This window comes from Pelodiscus sinensis, chromosome 6, assembly GCF_052426305.1.
Source record: "Pelodiscus sinensis isolate ZL-2025 chromosome 6, ASM5242630v1, whole genome shotgun sequence".
Taxonomy (NCBI): domain Eukaryota; kingdom Metazoa; phylum Chordata; order Testudines; family Trionychidae; genus Pelodiscus; species Pelodiscus sinensis.
In genome coordinates, this window is record NC_143057.1 from 41,142,354 (window position 1) to 41,163,429 (window position 21,076).

The following is a 21,076-nucleotide window of genomic DNA, read 5'->3' on the forward strand; positions in this document are numbered from 1 at the left end:
GTGCTCCAGGAAGCCAGACAGTTGGAGCTGCTTTGCCCCGGGCTTCCCCGAGTGAGCCGCTGGTCAATTTCAGCAGCGGCTGACTTGGGGTGCCCGGGGCAGAGCAGCTGGGGTGCCGGATTGGTCCCATAGTGCCACCCCTCGGTGCTGCGGGACCAACCCGGCAGCACCCCCGCTGCTCTGCCCCAGACTTTCCCAAGTCAGCCGCTGCTGAAACTGACCAGCAGCTGACTCCGGGAAGCTCAGGGCAGAGAAGCCCAGCTGCTCTGCCCCGGGGTTCCCGGAGTCAGCCGCTGGTCATTTTCAGCAGTGGCTGTCTTGGGGATGCCTGTGCCAGAGCAGCTGGGGTGGTGCCAGGTTGGTCCTGCAGAGACGCCCGCCCATTCCTCCCACCCCACCCTAGACCCCTCATAGCCCCCCCGTCTGATAGTCCGGCATATCTGATAATCCAGCACTCCCTGAGTCATAAAGATGCCAGATTATCGGAAGTGTACTGTACTACTAAATACAGATTTCCTCAAACAACCAATTCAATGTTTGTATACTGCCCATCCTCATTTCCCACCCCTTCCAGAACTCCTTTCCCTGCTCCTCTTCCCACTCTGTCCTCCCACCTCACACAAGGTCTGTCTCCAGCTCCTCTCCATTCAAGATAACAAAAATTCTGGTTAAACCATCTGCTGAGTATTCTATTGTGTTCACAATAAACCTTCTCATAACGTAAATTCTACCATTATAACAGACAACTTGTAGCAAGATCTTTATTGCACAGTTACAAAGGTTCCAACTAGAAACATCAGTGACGGGTTGTTCACAAAAGGAAAATGGCTTTGGCACAATTCCTCAAAACCATCCATGTAACCAAAAAGCAACTGTCTAAAAAGCTTCTCGTTTGTTTTTGTTTTTTTATTGTTTTTTTATTGGTGCAAACGTAGTTGCAACCCTTCCACACTATACATCAATGCAAGTGAAGAAGTGAACATATTCTTAAATACGCATCTCAGTTTTGGTTCCCCAAAAGATTTAGTGAATTCCAAGCACTACCTTGGGTAAAGCTTGACAGATTGAAAACATTTTGACCCATATACCAGCAATAATTTGATCTCTAGCTCTACACAAAAAATCCCCATCTAGAAACTTTTTGAAAAATGGCTTTTTTTCCAGGGCTTATAGCTCTACAACCACTACCTCAATTGACTCAAAGTTTGGCTTCCTAACCCTCCTGAGGCAAATTTCAAAAGGAATCTGACATACTTCAATCCTTCAGGACTTGCACTGACCCACACTCAATCCACTCCCACCTTCGCCTGCCTGGGCAACCTATGGAAATAGACTTCCTGAGCCCCAAAACAACATTGTCAACAACATGCTGGCAGGAGTCTCTGTTTACAGCTCTATATTATCTGGCTATATATTTACCCTGTACATCTTTGTACAAGGCACTCTGGCCTGTAAATGTGTAATGAACTCTGAAGTCAAGTGTAACACAAAAATATTAAGTCTTCCACCAGTCTTGTCGCCTCCTTTCCCCAGAACACAAACTATTGCTAAATATTAAACAAACAAAATATTATAACCCTCTTCCTAAAAAGTGACTTTTTTACTTGCTTCAAGTCCCTTCAGTGTGTTACAATGCTGGAAGTTTCCACAGGAGTCTTGTCCCTGAGAGGCTTCAGTTACTCTGGCACTGCTCTCTTCTATTTATTTTTGTCTTTCTCTCCGAGATAATCTTCATCCAGTCACAGCTCACTAATCCGTTTTAAACTTGACAATACTGGAGCACAGGTGGTTCCCATGAGAAAAAATGTGTTCCATCTTAGTGAACTAAAGGCTTTGGTGACACAAAAAATCCTTAATCTGCAATGACAACCTGCTAAAAGAGATTGTTGTAGAAACTACATTGGAGCAAATTAGCTGTTTCAAAACCTGTATCTTTTAATCATCTTCTCCAGTATGTAAATCAGTTTGCACGGCTTTTGGAATGACAACAACTCTGGAAACAAACATGGAAAAGTGTATTCACTTTTTAGCAACAAAACCAATTCATGTACATGGCTCCTTTTTGTGCAAAAGCCTCATGCGCAAAAAGCGGGCGCTCATTAATTATGCAAATGAGGCTCGGCAATATTCCACACTTAGCCTCATTTGCATATTTCTTGCACAAAACGAGCGCAGTATAGACATAGCTTGAAAGTTTGTGTGTCATGTTCAAACTTTAACAGGAATGATTTCATGTTTTCTTCCAGCTCATTAACATATATGTTAAAGAGCATAGGACCAAAAACACACCTGTTTGATGATGATTCTCTGTTCACAATTGTATTTTAGCTCTCCCCATTTTCAATCCATTTAATATTTAACATGTTAATTTTACTTTTCTAGTTTTTAAATCAAAAAAAGCTATGCAGCCCCATGTTAAATCAATACTATTACCTTTATCGACCAAATATCTAGTCTCATGAAAAAAGATGTCAGGTTTCTTTGACATGATCTATTTTTCCATAAACCTGTGTTGATTACCATTAACTATACTATCCTCTCATAATTCTTTATTAATCATGCCCCATATCAGCCACTTCATTTTCTTGCCTGGGATCAATGTCAGACTGGCCAGCCTATACCCAGGTCATCCTGTTTACCCTTTTTAAATGTTTACATGTTGACACGACATTAGCTTTCTTCCTGTCTCTTGAACTTCTCCAGTTTTCCAAGACTTATTGAAAAATCGACATTAATGGTCCACTAGGCTCCTCAGCCAGCTCTTTCAAAACTCTTATATGCAAGTTATTCAGAGCTACTGACTCAAAAAAATCGATGAACAACTTTAATATCTGCTGTTTTGCATCCTCCTGAGGTACCAGTAGAATGGAAAGTGTTATCATATGATATAACCACATCATTTAGTTGCTTAACTACCTAGCACAATAGGGCCCATTTAGGAATTAACTTATTTTAGGTGTTAGATAATAATATCACCACCATAGGAACATTTCACCTAAGGGCAAAACTCACCTATGTGATCAGGGAGGTGCTCTTTAATGCATATGCAGCAATTATTTCTCATACACCCTCTATCCATCACAGAATGACCTCACAGAAACCCCCAAAGTTTTCCTTATCCAAACTTTTCCTTCCAAAGGCATGATTTGTCTCAGTTTTGTATTGCAAATTGGAAGGCAAAGGAGGAAAAATGACTGAATATCTAGCAACTACTATTTATGTTGGCCATGATTTTTCAAACCTGAGAGTCCAAAGATAGGCTCTTAAATCCAGATTTATGTACCAAACCAAGTGATTTACCAGCTAATACTGACCAGCTGACTACTCAACATGTTTGAAAAATCAGATGACTAAATCTTGGCATATATATTCATAAAACAAAATGTTAATGATTTTATTTTATGTACTTTGCATAGAAATATTTTCTACTGCATTGTTTTATGGCAGCCAAATGATTCGAGATCTATTCCTAGAACATGATTTAGAAAATAACAGGATGAAAGTTTGCTGAAATAATCCACCCTTAAAATTGGTTTCAACTGCATATAATTATGGATTATGATTGATTCGACATTATCTGTTAAGCTTCAACATTTTAAAAACCCCGGGCTTCATTTGCATGTTCCCAGGCGCCGCCATTTTAAAATCCCCCTTAGTCCGAACTAACTGCCCGCGGCTAGACGCGGCAGTTAAACATTAATTCGAACTAACTTCTTAGTTCGAATTAACTATTACTACTCGTGGAATGAGGAGTAACAGTTCATTCGAACTAAGGAGTTAGTTCGAATTACCATTTAACTGCCGCGTCTAGCCACGGGCAGTTAGTTCGGACTAAGGGGGATTTAGAAACGGCGGCACTCGGGAACATGCAAATGAAGCCCGGGATATTTAAATCCCGGGCTTCATTTGCAACTCAGGTTGCCCTCATTTGCCTACCTAGCTCGAACTAACAAGCTAGTGTAGACATACCCTAAGGTACTACAGGACCACTCATTTTTCAAGTTGCAGACTAACATGGCTACCATTCTGAGACTTTTACACAAAAGTGAATAATGCTGCTTTTTTTAAAAACCTAACCAAGAATTAATGAAAAGAACTGACATTTACAAAAATAAAAGTTTATGCCAAAATAGATCTGAGCAACCTATGGACCCATTTGTCTTGCTCCCGTCACAGACCCATCCTTCCAATGCACAACCCTCTATACTTCCATGGAGCACACCGATGCCCACCTCATCTCCATGGCAAACAGCCCATTTGGAGCTTCTCTACAGGCTGCTCTGGGGCCCTTTGTTTCACCTCCATTATACACATCTTGCCAACCCTTCTTCCCCCCTCCCCAGGATCCCTAAATTTCAAACTAACTAAATAAAATGAACCACCCGCACCATAGCTCATTAAAGTGGATATTACTCTCCCCAAAGTGGATTAGGTTACAAGTTTCTGTAACATTCTGGCTAAATGCATCATTTCCCTTTCTAGTGTATGGCCTATGAGGAGGAGAAGAGCCTACTTGTATTAATAACAAAACAGTTGCACCTTTAGTTCCAGTGTTAAAAAGCTACGCTTAAGAGCAGAGGATACTGAATTCTATCCATGCTGACGGGGTTGTTACACTCTAAAAGCAATGCATGTTGTACTAAATCTGTAAAACAGGCATTACTAGAGATCAATCTGGAAGCTTCATTTGTTTTTCTCACACACACACACCCCCCACCACCCACCCCACCCACACACACCCCCCCAACCCCCCCCCCCCCCAACCCCATCAAGTCTGCAATGCTTATGTGACACAGGTTTGTGGAGAATTCATCAGCTGAAATGTGCCAAAATAAGGCCATGTGGTTTCAGAAGGAAACTTGGAACAACCCTGAAAACGTGTGCACGTTCAGACTCTCTAACACAGTCTGTTAGAGTCTCTATTCAGAAATCTGGCTGCAGGAAGGGGAGACAACAACCGTGCATCTCTCTCGTTCATTGATAAAGGGGACAAACTTCATGAGCTCTCTCAGTGTAAAACTTTTATACCGAGTAAGACTGATTTATTTGGGGGCTTGATCCCATTGCGACTGTGCTACTGGAATGCTGACAAATCCCTGTAACTGACCCTCCCAGAGCTGTTATCAACGTCCCTGTTACTATATTGGAGGGCTCCCCGGTGTGCGTGGGGGGAGCTAAGGGGAGCCTGTTCATTGTGCATGAAATTGAAAATCATCTTGCTTGCCATATATGTTATGCATGCCAGATGTTGCTGACCCCTGATATAGGGTCTGACAACCCAGTTTCCCCTTCCCATTGCTATGCTAATTTACTGGTCCTTTAACACAGTGTTTCTCAACTAGGGCCTCAGAGGTCTTTTATGGGGCACATCAACTCACCTACGGTAGATATTTGCATAATTATACAACAGGCTACATAAAAAGCATTAGCAAAGTCTGTACAAACTAAAATTAATGATTTGTTTATATTGCTCTACATCCTATACACTGAAATGTAAGTACAGTATTTATGTTCCAGTTGATTTATTTCATAATTATATGGTAAATATGAGAAAGTAAGAAATTTTTCAGGAATGCTGTGCTGTGACACTTTTATATCTGTACATCTGATTTTATAAGCAAGTACTTTTTGAAGTGAGGTGAAACTTGGGGTACGCATGACAAATCAAACTGAAAGGGGGATAATACTGAAAGGTTGAGGGCCACTGCCTTAGCCGTTTGAAACACTTTGCACATTTAAAACTACCTGCAGCTTTACAGTTAAATTTACACACAGACCCTCTCTCATTTCAACATGTCTGGCCACCATTTACTCAGACATCTAATAAGAGGCCCATTACCTTCGCTGTTGGTGGCACTCATCAGGCCTTTTAACTCCTATTTAAATTCTACACCCGTTATCACTTCTCCCATTCTTTTTAATAAGCAAAAAAAGTCAGCAATATGATGAGAGTTTTTTTAAATCTTGTCACTGAAAAGCAAGGGAAATCAGACCACCTCTCTTGAGAAAGATCTTCCCCTCTCCATCTGTCTATCCACCTCTCTTTGATGACTGTATACTATTAACAATTATGTCTATAAAGCTCTGAAGAGACTACCACGTACAGAAGTTCATACTGTAGATTTAGAGAGATGCTGCATGTGTCAGATTTAGCCTTGTATATCAAACAGTGCAACAGTGCAAGAGATGTGGTACAGTAAATACCATTGTATATACAGCATAGGCAGTACAAAGCTAACTCAAAGACCAATGTTCAAAGAGTAGTGCAGCTAGGATTCATTACTTGTGCACTACAGCAGCGGCAGATTAACCACTGGGACCTAGGCCTAGGGACCCTAGCCAATTGGAGGCCCCCAGAAAAATGGGTGGCCCCATGCCCCAATCCACTCTGTTTTCCAGATCTTCTGTCTGGGCATGGGGCCATGGGCACAAGGGGTTGCTCCAACCACCTAACACTCCTGCCTGGGAAAGAAAGTCAAGAGCCCTTGGGGAGGAGGGACTGCTGATCAAAACAGTGGGAATATGTCCCCTCTGGCCCAGGGCCCAACAACCTCCTCAACTGCCTCTGCATAACAGGACATTTCCCATTTTTCCTTGTCACATAGCTATGTCTGTGCATATGAGCAGCCTTGCTTTCAGGCCTAGCAACTAGAACAGGTAATTGGGAGACCAGATTTTATTCCTGAGTAAGCCACTTCACCTTGCTTTGTCTCCATTTCCATCTTTAAACTGTGAGGTCAAGCTTGTGTGTGTGTGAGAAATAAAAACAAGATAAATTTACCTTGCCTGGATAGGTGTGAGAATAACTTTGGTAAAGCGCTTTGATCTCTACCAAGACACCAGGTGCTATCAGGAATGCAGCCTTCTATCATTATAATTCAGCTGACTCCACCACTTTTCAGGAGAGTGGCACACTCCTGTGGAGCACAGCTGGCGCAGAGGTCAAAGTGACAGAGTGTCCTTAATTTATTGTCCAGTAAAGTATCTGAAAACATCCACAGCAAGAAAAGTAACTCACCCACAAGGAAAGGAATGAAGGGGGTGGAGGGTTCCTACTTAAAATGAGAGCCAGGCTCAAAAAGAAACAACTGCTTGCGCTAGGCTAAACACTGGCACATTTTATATCTTTTTAATACATGGTCATTTTGATATAAGAAAATAAATTCACTTAATTTAGCTTAGCTATACAGGGGGTTGTTAGCTCTTATTTTTAATTTTACACACTGCCTACTGTTTTAGCTGCTATAGCAAATGTTACTTGTGGGGGAATTCTGCGCCACTGCACAGTGCAGAAATTTATGTTGTGCACACAGAATTTCCTTTCCTGCCACAAACATGGGCTACAGTACTGCTTTCTGCCACTAGCAGCCACTGAACTTGGCAAAGCCCAGCTTGCACATAGAAGACACTGCTGGGGGAAGGGAGAGGGAGCCAGAGGGTTCCTGGCAGCTTCAGTTCCCAGCAGGCCTTTAGGAAAGAAGAGGGCAGAATGTGGGAAATTCTGTACAAGCCTAGCTCTGAACACCAGACTGTTTTTCCCTCTGGATCACAGGGCTCTGGTAGAGGACGAGAAGGAAGGGGGAAGAGTGTCTGGGCAAGGAGGCCTTGTAGCTGTGCTCTGGGGGTGAGGGTATCTGGGCTGAGGGGGGACCCTACAGGTGGGCTCTAGTGGGGAGGGCCTGTTGGTGTCTGCCCCCCCTCCCCCCCCCCCCGTTAGGCTCTGGGGGAAGACAGGAGGCAGAGAAACAGAGATGGGGTTGTACTGGAGTTTCTTTAATGCTCTACTCCCAGGCAAATTATTACAGACATACTTGCTGACAGTTATTTTGAAATAAATTACCAAAATAACAAACTGGCATGATTATGTAGTGGTATTTTGTCAAATAAAATTAGCGAAAATTTAAAATATTGAGCATAACATTTTTAATTTTTAGACACAGAATCCCCCAAGGAGTAAATGTGGTTATACTGTTACATTTTCCTGTTTTTGGAAATGTTTCCTATTCCCTAGTTTTATGTGAAAGACACACAAACAAAAGAACAACTGCCTAACTCACGATATGGGGGAAACAAGTAAAACTGACTATTCATAAAATGCTATCAAATGAAAAAAAGTTAAACAAAATGAAAAGTGATTATTTTTCCTTGATTATTGTTTCTTCGCATTTTGGCTAAAATCAAGAGCGTTTTGCCTTTAGTATCTTTAAATTTATAATTATACTAATTGATACTTATAAAAAGAGTAGCTAAACATAACAAACAGTAAAAGGATTTTTAAATGATTTATGTTTAAATTAATCCAAAATCCCACCCAAAAAGCCCACAAGCATGATATTTTGATTGCCTCTCTAGGCCCTGTACAGTGCATAGTTCTTAAAAGAAAGCAACATCAAGACAAGAGGTATGCTTGGGTCAATTCAAATATTTTATAAGTAGTAAAATAAATCAAGTAGCATTACCTACATACCATAGATGCTTTATACCCACGGTGTCCAACACGCTAGCCACCAGCCACATGTGACTATTTGGCCAGTTGAGTGTGGTTAGTTCTCTATAGAACTAGTTGCTTCAGAACTTGTTGGACACCATAGATTTATAACTACAAATACATGTTAAGGAAATGCAATATATAATGTATATGGACATTGTATTTGTACAAAAACTTTCATCCTAAAGCCTTAGAATATCTTACAAAGATTAGTTAACGAAGCCAATTTGTTGGATGGCCCAGAGTTACACCAAATTTATACAAAGAGATTTGTCCAAGAATAGATACTAATGATTATTCTAAATAATCCAACACACGCCTGTCCCCTATCCAGTAAACTACTTTGTTCTAATATTTTACCCAAGGAAAACAACTGTAATCTGAACACCATTGTTGGTCAGGTCTCTAAACATATACATATCTACAAAACATAGCATTTAGCAGTCTGCAGGATTGGGGACAATTTTTATTCAAGTGCTTTAATATTTTCCACAACATATGACTTATTTTGTTGCACTCCCAGTTATGAGGCATACATGCATTCCTGAAAAGAAGACTGGTGCAGTGGTCCAGAGGGCCATTACCAGCCTCATATTTTCCCTATACATTCTTTGAAAATATCCATAGCAACAGAACGTACATGTTAAATGAGTGAGGACTACTAAAAAACAATAGGTAGCATCCCCACCCCTACTCCCATCCATCGAACATGACTGTTCAGCTGCCATTCAGACCCATAGCAGCCTTCAACCTCTGCACCAGCTGTGGTCTGCAAGAGTGCATGCTTCACAACTCAAAGGGCAATCAAATGAGTAATAATAGAAGTATGTAGCAATTCTATAGCACCTTCCTGAAGAAGGTCTCCAAGGGTATGTCTACACTTGCACCCTCGTTCAAACGAATGCAGACAATCAAAATAGCTAACAAAGCGCGGGATTTAAATATCCCGCGCTTCATTAGCATGATCTCACCGGCGCGATAGTTCGAATCACAGCTGATTCGAACCAGGAAGTGCATGCCGGGACACGTTAGTTCGAACCAAATCCCTTGGTTAGAACTAACGTTACTCCTCATTTTTTCACTTCATTAGCAATTTCGAATGACTACATTTGCATCCCTAGTTCAAACGAGGGTGCAACTGTAGACATACTCCAAGTTCTTTACATCTTGCAAAGGTTCACAAGTCAATTCAGTGAGACTACTCATGTTCATATTTGAAGCCTGAGGGTCATAACAGAATTAGGCTTCACTAACACGGTAATATTCTCTTCCTTATTTTAAGATGAGGAATCTGAGGCATAGAGCAAACTTACCCAAGGCCACACTGCTAGACAGAGGCAGAGCCAAAAATAAATCTTAATTCCAGGTCCTCTCTTCTAACCACTGCCTCAGTCTATGGTGCATTATGTTGAAACCCACACTCTGTTTCCACTCATTTATGTGCATCAGTTAATCTCTCAAAGAGTATTGGGAAAGTGGAAGAAAAATATATATATATGTTAAATAAATGTTAGCAACAGCATACATGTTTAGCACAGCATATGTGATATTAGTTTGCAGTGAACCAAAGGAGACTTATCCTGTGAGTAAATGCATGATTTCTTGACTTGGTAAAGATTTAAATTAAGTGCAGAGACAGAAAAAATACCTGGTGAGCTCTTCTTTAATCTTCAAGGGTTCGTGTGGGTAGAATTTCACTCTAAAGCACATGGTATATGGTGGATGAGCTGAAACATTATATATAAAAAAAAAAAAAAAAAAAAGCATGAGAACAGCAGCTAAGAACATCACCTCAGTCACACTCCAGGAGAGGCTTTCAAGACTCTTACAGAATAGCCTATGAGATGATTAGCTCTGCAACATCAGGAAGTGCACCAAACAAAACCAACCAACCAACCAACCAATAAATAAATAAAATCAACAAAAGCTATGACAGGAAAGCCTTAAGCATATGCAGAATCTAGCCAAATTATGCCAATCAGTTTATAAAGGGTTTTGCACCTCACAGTATTTGTTGCTCAATCTATGCAGTTGAATAAAATGTAATTGTTTTTCATGTTAACTAATACAGTAAATCAGAAATAATAAACTCCTATCTTGTTGCCATGAAGTGCAAAGATGTCATGTATAACTGCTTTTCCTGTAAATGCCTAGATTACAAAATGGAACACACCATTCACTGAATTTCATTTGCAAATTTTAACAGTGTCTGCAAACAACTTACCTGTATCTGCACCAACTGTTTTGTAATTAGAATGCATCATCACTAGGAGATAATCAGATCTCAAACTGAAGAAGTGTTAGCAGCAGTGGGGCTTGATTAAGTTCAACATTTTATCCTCTCCAAAGATTAGATGTGCAGTGCCTAATTACTCCAGTAAAATTACAGTAACATAATCCATATCTATTTCATTGATATATTTCAGCTGTCATTCTAGTGTTTGCCAGTACTATATTAATGAACACAGCTTTAACTTCATTGTTTCATGCCTTAACACGGCAGCAGGGATATGCTATTCCAATAATGTAGTTTCCACTGACTACTTAAGTCTCCCTGGGCTGTAGTTGCACTTGTTACCTAATAAGTATCTTCTTATCACCATGCTAGGATGAGAAAACCACAGGAGCAAAGCAGAGCCGTTTTAATTTAAAAATAATTAAAAAAATAAAAACTATGATCTAGTCAGTCAGGAGGAATCTCCACAGATATATTGTTTTCAGTTTTTTAGATTAAAATAAACATTAACCTTATTTTCTAAGAAAATACTGTTTATTAGGAAAGCAAACAAACAGTTGCGGACAATGTTGATATTATATAAAACATGACTGCAATTGGCAGCCTTGCCAGAAGACACCAGTGATGGAATGAGCACAGAGACTGCACTGTCCTTCCAACAACTCAATTCTTTGTACACTTACCAATACAAACACCTTTCATTTTTTTCATTGCTGCCAGTAAGCAGGTACAACACAAAAAGGAGATTAGAGGAAACCATGAGTAAGCATGAAATAAGCAGCTTGATAGCTGAAATTCCTTATGGAAAAATCCTGTGGAATTTAAGAGAGAATGATAACTTCCTCCCCCGAAGTAGGGGTTGCCAGGTGTCCAGTTTTGAACCGGACAGTCCAGTATTTGAGCTTTCTGTTCAGGAAACAAATTGAGAAAATAGAAATGAGAAAATATAAATGTCCGGTATTTTCTAAATAAGATGTAATGTAGATTGTGATGTAATGTCAAGTGTGTCTGGTATTTTTGTTGAAACCATCTGGCAACTCTACCCCAAATTACTGAGCCCATGGAATTTTATATTAAGGATATACATCTTACTACTCATCTGTACAGATTTTTAGACTAATATCTACAACACCTTATTGTTTTATCCTGAATTCAGATTTTCAATAATTACTCTAAAAAGGGTAGTATTAGAAGAGCTCAAGGAAATTTCAGCATAATAAAATGCATATATACAATATTAAATTAAACAAGCCTTTAATTTTAATGAATATTCATGCTGGCACATATCAACCCTAACTTCTCTAAAGCTGGGGTCATAGCTTTCCTGAATGCATAATCAGCCTGGAGAAGAAATGAGTTTAAAATAAAACAAAAAACCAGACAGACACAGAGGCAAAGAAAAAATTACTGAAGAGGGGGAAAAAAAAAAGAAAGGTGGATGTAGAGATATTTGAGTGACTATGATCGCATAAATGACTTATTAAATATCTGGATACACTTCATAGAAGCTTCTCAGATTTAACAACTTACGTGCTAGTCATAATGACTGTGAGAATTTATCCCATAATTGTGAAGTCACTTTAATATAGAATATAGAAATGACAGAAAACGAACATTTGTTTCCTTCTTTGTTATATTTGGATTTTTAGGTTTTGGGGGATTTTGTTGTTGGTGATGGTGGTGCTTGTTTTAAGGAAGAGTGTATATTATATGATTCAATATTGTATGCTTTTATAATATGTCTAACTTCAGTACAAAACTGTATATTGTACATTTTAATAGTCAAAATTAACATTGCGAGGAGAATAAACCGTGCCTCCCAAATATGAAGAACAGGAAATAAAAGATGAAGAAAGGAAAAGGAGACAAGTAGAAGGGTGGAGAAAAAGAAAAAATAAATATATGGGGACAAAACAATGAGCTTGGTTCTACTCACAACCTTCTTGTCCATGTAATCTAACAGGGGACTGCCCCCTTATTTGTTAATTAGAGGTATACCATCTTTTACAAATTTTTACTGTTTGTTAAATTTAATTCACTTAATATAGTCTTGTGGTTATCACTGAAAACCCAAGTCTTAAGTTTTTATTTCACGCGCCATCTCAGTCTAAGCGCTGACACTCTGCCGGTGATCAGATACGGAATAGGGGTCCCAACCTGAAACACCATCCCTAAGCGGATGAGTCGGGTTATCTAATAACTCTCTGGGAAGTGTCTTTAGACATCTTTGACCTTCCTGATTCTGTTCGACAGACAGGTAACAACAAAGGTCCAGTTTTCTATTTTTTCTCTCTATGTTTCTATTGCTCTGAGATATACAATACAGTGACAGCGTCATGGTGAGTGTTTGAATACTAAAGCTAATTCCTTAAAGGCCTGATCCAAAGCCAGCTGAAGTCTGTCTTTAGACTCACATTGGCTTTGCCTTCTGTGGACCTAGCTCCTTATTGCCAAATACTAGGGCCAACATTTCCCTAACACAACTGCAATCCAACAGTAAAAAAGAGAAGGGAGTGAAATTCTGCAGGTTTATTAATACAGGTGCACTGTGAGGGACAAAGTAGGAGGTCAAGTGACTTCGACCTCCCAAGAAGTAAAATAAAGCCCCCAAAATGTACTGACTAGAATGCATACTGTGAAAGAAAAGCAGAAATAACAAAAATGATAGTGTCATTTAAACAGGATCGACTCTAGCTCTGCTTGCAGCCTTTTGAATATGCTACAGCAAAGTGGAAGCCCCACAGTTTCAGAAAAGTTGCTACTGCTCACAAGCTCTCTCTGATTGAAAAGCCAACTTTTTATTAACAAGAAGTTAAAAGAGTTGTCAGATACAGAGCTTGTCACGTATGAAATCACAAGAGCTAGTAGCACATGCTGTAGACTAATGCAGGGCCCAGTGCGTCGAGGATCTGAACCAAAGACCACTTCAGGGAGAACTTTGATTCAGGGAAAACCACATACAGTATAGAGAATTTTTTTAAAAGGTCAAATTCTGGCCCCAGTTCCAACAATGTGTGGTGGACGTGTAGGGATGTGAATGGGTAACCGATTAACTGGTAAGCATCACCCTAACTGGTACCCAAGCACAGCCCCCCATCCACAGGGTCCAGCAGCTCAGCACAGGGAGAGGTGGGGGAGAAGAATCCCGCTTAATCTGTTAACCAAGATTTTATATCCCTAACATAAAGGAGCCATTACAACCCCACAAAGAATTTCCCAGGAATAAGAATAGCATAGGCTGGCAACGGGTCTTGGATGGAAATCAGTTTTAGTGCTTTGTGTTGTGGCTATTTGGGGCTACAGAGTAGCTCATAGTCAGACATGGAACTAGCCCAAAATCTTCAATATTTCTCTCCCCCCTTAGCATCTGACAGTTCATGGACATTTTGAAGAGAAAGATGATGGCACGACTAACAAGTTCTCTCCTGTAGTCCTAGTTACACTACTGTTCAGAACAAATGTGGTGGCCCTATCTATCCAATCCCAGGAAAGGGACAACAAGATAACCTTCAACTCAAAGAAATAAAGGATACTAGGTACCTCCCCCCTCCAGCTCCTTGAAGCAGAATCAATACACATTTTTAGAAGTGGGGACGCCTAAAAATTCTGTTGTCCCCTTTTTCTTTCAAAATAATAATAAACCGAATGGAATCCTAAGAAACAACCACTTTACTGTAAACAACCAGCTAATAGAGTCCTCATTTTGTGCTTATTACAACATTCAAGTTGACAGCAAAAAGTAATCTCATCACTCACACATTCCTATACATTTCATGACAAAGGGCAGGACCTACAAGAGTAACAAAAACATTCCTAGTTCAGAGGAAACATGATTAACAAGCTTGCCAGTTACCTTCCTAAAACAGAATAACATTCAACCAATCACTGGAATATATGTTTTTTAAATAGAAATAGCGACAACAAATAAAACAACTTCATTTTCAGAAGAAAATATCTCCATCAAAACACTAATAATAGAATTGTGTTTATAATAGCTAGAAGGCTTTTCTTTCATAGCAGTCCTTTATCAGTCAGATAAGGACCAGCTGGTGTATAGAAAATTATCGCAAGGTCATGATTTCCTCCTGAGGCTTTACAATATTGCTTAAATATATTCATAATTACAATAATTTCAAGGATTTTAGCATAGAGTGAAACTTCTTCACAAAGAGTGTATGAAATCACCAGTTTATATACTTCCAGAACTCAAACACTAAATGGAATAAAACCCACTCAAAACACTACCACACACTCAGACAGTCATCCGCAGTAAATCAAGATATAAATCCCACGTGAAGGAACTTTACACATCACATGGCATGTTTCCAGGACATTCATTGTAATGTTTATATTTATACCCAATTGCAGACTATCCCGTGTGCTATTTAAAGCAACACTTAACTGTAAGATGTTCTTTTGAATCTAAGCATCAACCTTGTTTTCAAGATTAATGAGTGCCTTGTGTCATTTCAGCAGACACAGGGCACAGTAGGGCTAAACTTGAAATAAGCTAAGCAAAGTGAACTACACTAATTGCGTAGTTTAAGTCGAAATAGTTTATTTTGACTTTTGGTGCTATCTACACAGCATTTATTTCAAAAGAAAGCATTCTTCCCCCAACTTCCTGTACTCTTCATACAACAAGAGTTACAGGAGTTGGAGTAAGAAGCCCATTATTTCAAATTTATTTCAAAATAACGCGCTTGCTGTGCAGATGCGCACTACACTGCTGTGTAGACATAGCCACACTGGCCCGAGTGTATCTATCTCATACACATTTCAAAGTAAACCCATCTGAACAGCTCTGATCTTCAAATACAAGGCAGAGAATTGACTAGACAGTTTCGGGAGAATGATATGCCTGTGAAAAACTATACACTCACTCCTGTCATTTTGTTCAGAGTGATCATCATCAAAAGCAAGTCTGTTCTGGAGAACTGCTATTTATACAAGAAAAATCCTCTTAAAACAAAAACTAGTGAACAGCAAGTTTAAAAAATAATCCAGAAAGTTAATGTGGATTGAGGGCAAGCAAGGAAGCATGCCAGCTGGAAGGATTTCTTAAACAATATGTCTTTGCATGGACACATAGACCATAAAAACACCATTGCTTTCAATCGATAACACGGAAGAGAGACAGTCACTGAAGTCCAAAAGCAGATGTTTAAATTATTTCTGTCTTCCTGAGAATGCTAGTATGGCATGCATACCTCAGTGATGCATATCTCAGTGATGTTCCATGTTGTCTGGGAAGTGCTACCCTCTCAGAAGCTAAGAGTTTAAAAAAAAATAGTGTCCAAATATTATTTAGTGTTCATCAACTCTGCAGAAGAATTTCTGGAAAATACTGAACATAAGTCATTGTTCTGCTTCCCCTCTTGGCAAGTAAATCAATTGTTTATGTGATTCACTTGCTGAACACATTAGCCTGAGAGGATGCTAGTCTGTATATGGTGTGTTTTTTTGGTTTTCATTCCAGGGAAGTCAGAGGAGAGGGAATACCCTGTGCACCATGAATTCCAAATCATAGGTTCTTCCTCAATTACTGTACAACACAGGTAGGAATATAAGCTTCTCAGCAGGCTGTGCTAATGATTAAAAGTATTTTAACAAGTCTTTGTTTGAAAGGAATACAGATTTTAAGTAGTTTTATTTTTTTTTTAAACAGGGATTCAGACAAACCCTTTCACTTTTCATGAAATCACATCCACTAAATTGTTCTTTCAGTGTCTGCTTCTAACAGGATACAGAAAAGACAGAGCAAGACTCAACCAAAGTAAAGTTTCAGACAGGTTTAAAACAGAGCATTTAGGGTCTCTGTCCATATTGCAATCAGACACCTATAACTGGCCCATGCCAGCTGACTTGGGTTAAAAGACCTCAGGGTAAGGGGTTGTTTAATTGTGATATATATGTCTGAGCTCAGGATGCAACTCGAGCTCATGAACCCCTCCCCTTCACACACGCACACCTCTACAGGGTCCTATAGCCTGTGCCCAAATGTCTACACCACAATTAAAAAGCCCCTTACAGCCCAAGCGCAAATCAGCTAGTACAGGCCTGCTGTAGGTTTTTAACTGCAGTGTAATCCCTTAGACAAACCTGGCTATGGTTTAGAGGTTTCACTGAAACAATGGATCAGGCGAGCTTTGCTTAAGATTTTGTTATGAAGTTCTAAACAGCTCCAATTTCTGCGTTCTCTGGATTACCTAATATCCTCTCCAGGGATGGATGAGAGTTTTGCGGGGCCTAGGGCAGCACAATTTCACGCATGCGCCACAGCCACAGCCAACAGGTAGTAGCGCGTGTGTGGGGCCTACTTAAGCACGCGGCCCAGGGTAGCCCCTCTGCTCGCCCTGCCCTATATCTGCCGCTGATCCTCGATTACCTAATATCTCTTCTTGGGACCATCAAGCACAAATGATCTGTCAGAACTTCAGTTTGAACCCTTTAAGGCTGGCATAGCTAATTACTCCCAGACTGCAATATAATTAGGAGTGAAGGTGGTGAGCAGTTAACACATTGCAATGGCTGTCCCCTGCAAGAATATCATCCCAGCTCATCCTGGGATCAAGGCTGCTGAAGCCTACCCTGAACTCTGATTTCATGCAATATGTTATCTATTAAGGCCATTTGGGAACAAGACCCCATGGGAGTGGATGTTTCTCCCAAATGAGCCAATCTTACAGAACGGCTACAGTACATATTACATCCACAATTTACTTTAAAAAACAAAAAATGGTGGGCAAATGGCCCCCTTGAATATTCTCATTACTGCTATTTAGGCAGTAGAAGCCTGGCATAAGCCAGGCAGAATTTATCTCGTGCATCTTGGCAGGATGGTGGAGGGAGAAGAAAACTTTATAGATCAACATTTTGAGAGCAGAGTGAAGGGACTGCTGCTTTGTCTTTATGACTCCTGAACAGCAGGACAGGTGTGTACAGAAGGAAAAAAATCATTTCTAATTCTACCAAGACATGTCTTACTAAATGGGAAAATTCTCAGTTACCCAAGTTAACGTAAGTTGATCCCACTAGGAAGAAGTCTGAAGTATGCAGCACAAATCTGCTGATTAGCCCCGGACAGACTTCTGACTAGTACAAAATGAAACTGGCAGTAGTTCAAGAAATTGGAGACCCTTGAGAGACTAATACAGCAGGTTTCCTTTCACAGGCGGAATTAAGGTCAGTAAAAATGGCAAGGGGTATACTTAGAACTTGTGCACCATATGTTCTGATGCACTCAGCTTACTAATGAAGGTGAAAAATTAAAAGTAAAGAGCTAGGAAAAAGACTGGATGCTGTGGCAGCACTCATAGTGTGTTGTCCCAAAGCAGGCTAATGTATTCTTACATGTCAAAATGGAGTACCTGCAGAGATTCCTCCCCACTTCCAGATATTACTAGATACAAAGTAAATTTTTACCATAGTTAAAGAAAAGGAAATTGAAGAGCATCATGTACATCAATACAACTTACGCAGTGTACCTTATGACTTTCTTACAAAAATTATTGTAATCATTGGATGTCTGGCTGCTGAAATATGATAGCTATGTAACATGACTGAATATAGGGATAATATTTGCATCATTTTTATGTATTATTCAACACCAAGAAATCTAGTCCTTGATAAAATATGCATAAGAAAACTACTCCCATCCATTCCTGTCTGCTCAGTAATGCTGTACTCTCAGTGAATACAATAGAGAGAAAGCCAGGTACTGTGCTGAAGGAAAATTAAGTCCCTACATATGTCATCTGAGATCAAGTAGACGGTCAGGGTACAGATAAAAATGGCTTTTTACCTTGCTCTTCTCTATTTTTTGCTCTAGCTAATCAAGATCTTCATAATCTTATCTAAATCTCAGTGGTTAATTAAATTTAGAACATTTTAAATTATTACTAGAAAGTACAACCTAGTTTTGCATCATAAGGGAACAGATGTCCATCATCACAGTATCACAGCTTTTCAACTTCTCTTTATTATGCTTACTATTATTTCTATATAAAGTCCCTACCTAATATATTCCATGTAAAATACCGTATTTCCGGCGTATAAGGTGACTGGGCGTATAAGACGACCCCCTAATTTATTAGTTAAAAGATAGGTTTTCGTCTTATACTTGCCGTATAAGACTACCCCCCCTTAAGAGGCCAACCGACAGCGCCCCAGCGCCCCTCCGCCTCCCCAGCTTTGTAGTGCCAGAGCAAAGCCTCAGAAGCGCGGCACCCCGCCGCCGCTTCGGCTTTGCTCCCGGTGCCTCTGGTCTGCTGGGGACCGTCTCCAGCAGACCAGGGACACCGGGAGCAAAGCCTCTGAGGCTGCCGGCGTCCCCCGAGGCTTTGCTCCGCATCTTCCTGGTCTGCTTTCCTCGCCCCGGAGTACAGGGGCGGCGGGACCGCGAGGTTCCACAGTCTGTGTCCTCCGGGGCGAGAAAAGCACCATTCGTACCTGCAAGTCGGGGACTGCCTGCATACCCGGCGTATAAGACGACCCCCGATTTTTGGGGGATGTTTTTTAGCATAAAAAGTCGTCTTATACGCCGGAATATACGGTACTTCTCTCCCTGCCATTCCCCTTCTTTCCACAGAAGTTTTTAATTGAAAGCCATATTATATGATCTGTTTACCAATCACTTCCTTGCTTGTGTTTTCACACTCCTCATCTTCTACTGATCTCAGTTTTGCTTTTGGGCCATATGCAATCAGGATTTCATTTAGTTTTTAGTTTTTAAAAAATATCCTTAATTTATAAAACCAGATTTTGAATCTGAACTTCTCTAAGGGTATGTCTACACTACAAAGTTAATTCGAACTAACGGACGTTAGTTCGAATTAACTTTGATAGGCGCTACACTAGCGCTCCGCTAGTTCGAACTTAATTCGGACTAGCAGAGCGCTTAGTTCGAACTAGGTAAACCTCATTTTACGAGGACTAAGCCTAGTTCGAACTTACTAGTTCTAATTAAGGGGTGTGTAGCCCCTTAATTCGAACTAGTGGGAGGCTAGCCCTCCCCAGCTTTCCCTGGTGGCCACTCTGGCCAACACCAGGGAAACTCTATTGCCCCCCTCCCGGCCCCGGACCCCTTAAAGGGGCACGGGCTGGCTACGGTGCCCGTACCAGGTGCAAGCCTGCCAGCACCCAGCTAGCAGACCCAGCACCTGGCACGGTTCAAGCCAGCCACCCGATGCCCCCCAGGCCTCCCCCTCTTCCCGGGACCAGGCTGGCGGCTCCCGGGAGCTTGCCCGGGACTGCAAGAGGCGGGCATCCGCCTGGTCTAGTGCGGACATCGTGGACCTCGTCCACGATCTCCACACTAGGCACAGGAAAGTGGCCGTCTAGGGCAGGAGAGCTGCCAGCCTGGCCACCCAGGAGCAGGTGTGCATGAAAATCAAGGTGGTCCACTGAGACCCCCGACCCTGAGCCCTGAGCTTACAGTGGCCGTACTAGGTCAGACCAAAGGTCCATCTAGCCCAGTAGCCTGTCTGCCGACAGCGGCCAACCCTAGGGACCCTGGAGGGGATGGACCGAAGACAGTGACCAAGCCATTTGTCTCGTGCCACCCCTCTCCAGCCTTCCACAAACTTTGGGCAGGGACACCACTCCTACCCCCTGGCTAATACCACTCCATGGACCCAACCTCCATGACTTTATCTCACTTCTCTTTAAACTCTGTTCTAGTTGTAGCCTTCACAGCCTCCTGCAGCAAGGAGTTCCACAGGTTGACTCTTTGCTTTGTGAAGAACAACTTTCTGTTACTAGTTTGAAGCCTGCTACCCATTCCTTTCCTTTGGTGTCCTCTAGTCCTTCTATTATGGGAACTAATGAAGAACTTTTCTTGATGCACCCTCTCCATCCCACTCATGCTTTTATAGACCTCTATCCTATCCCCCCTCAGTTTCCTCTTTTCTAAACTGAAAAATCCCAGTCTCTTAAGCCTCTCTTCATATGGGACCTGTTCCAAACCTCTGATCATTTTAGTTGCCCTCCCGTCTCCCACCCTCTCTCTTCCCCTCTCCCACCTCCTTTTCCCAGTCTCCCCGAGTTTTGTTCAATAAAGAGAGATTCTATTTTTGACCACACATTTTCTTTATTTTGTACATCAGGAAGGGGGGCTAGGGAAGGGTAAGTGGAAGGAGGTGAGGGAGGAATGGGGTACAAGCCCCCTATGGGGAGGACTGGGCTGGCTCTGCGGGCTTCTGGGGGTGGAAGCTCTCCTGCAGCCCCCCAATTGCCCTCTCTCCCCAGATGGCAGCCTGCGGCAAGTGCAGCCGGTCTGATGGCCGAGTGCTGTGATGTGCCCAGTGTGGGCACTCAGGGCACTCCACGCCAGGACTGCTTTGCAAGCAGGG

The 21,076-nt window shown here is 41.2% G+C and overlaps 1 protein-coding gene across 1 annotated transcript in view; it reads right to left on the bottom strand.

Moving 5' to 3' along the window:
- LOC102459043 (FERM domain-containing protein 3) overlaps window positions 1-21,076 on the bottom strand; it is a 200,725-nt gene that overhangs the window by 74,803 nt on the left and 104,846 nt on the right. The window contains exon 4 of the mRNA XM_075931758.2: window positions 10,137-10,215. Within this exon, the coding sequence (XP_075787873.1) occupies window positions 10,137-10,215 (79 nt within the window). The remainder of the gene's footprint in view (window positions 1-10,136; window positions 10,216-21,076) is intronic.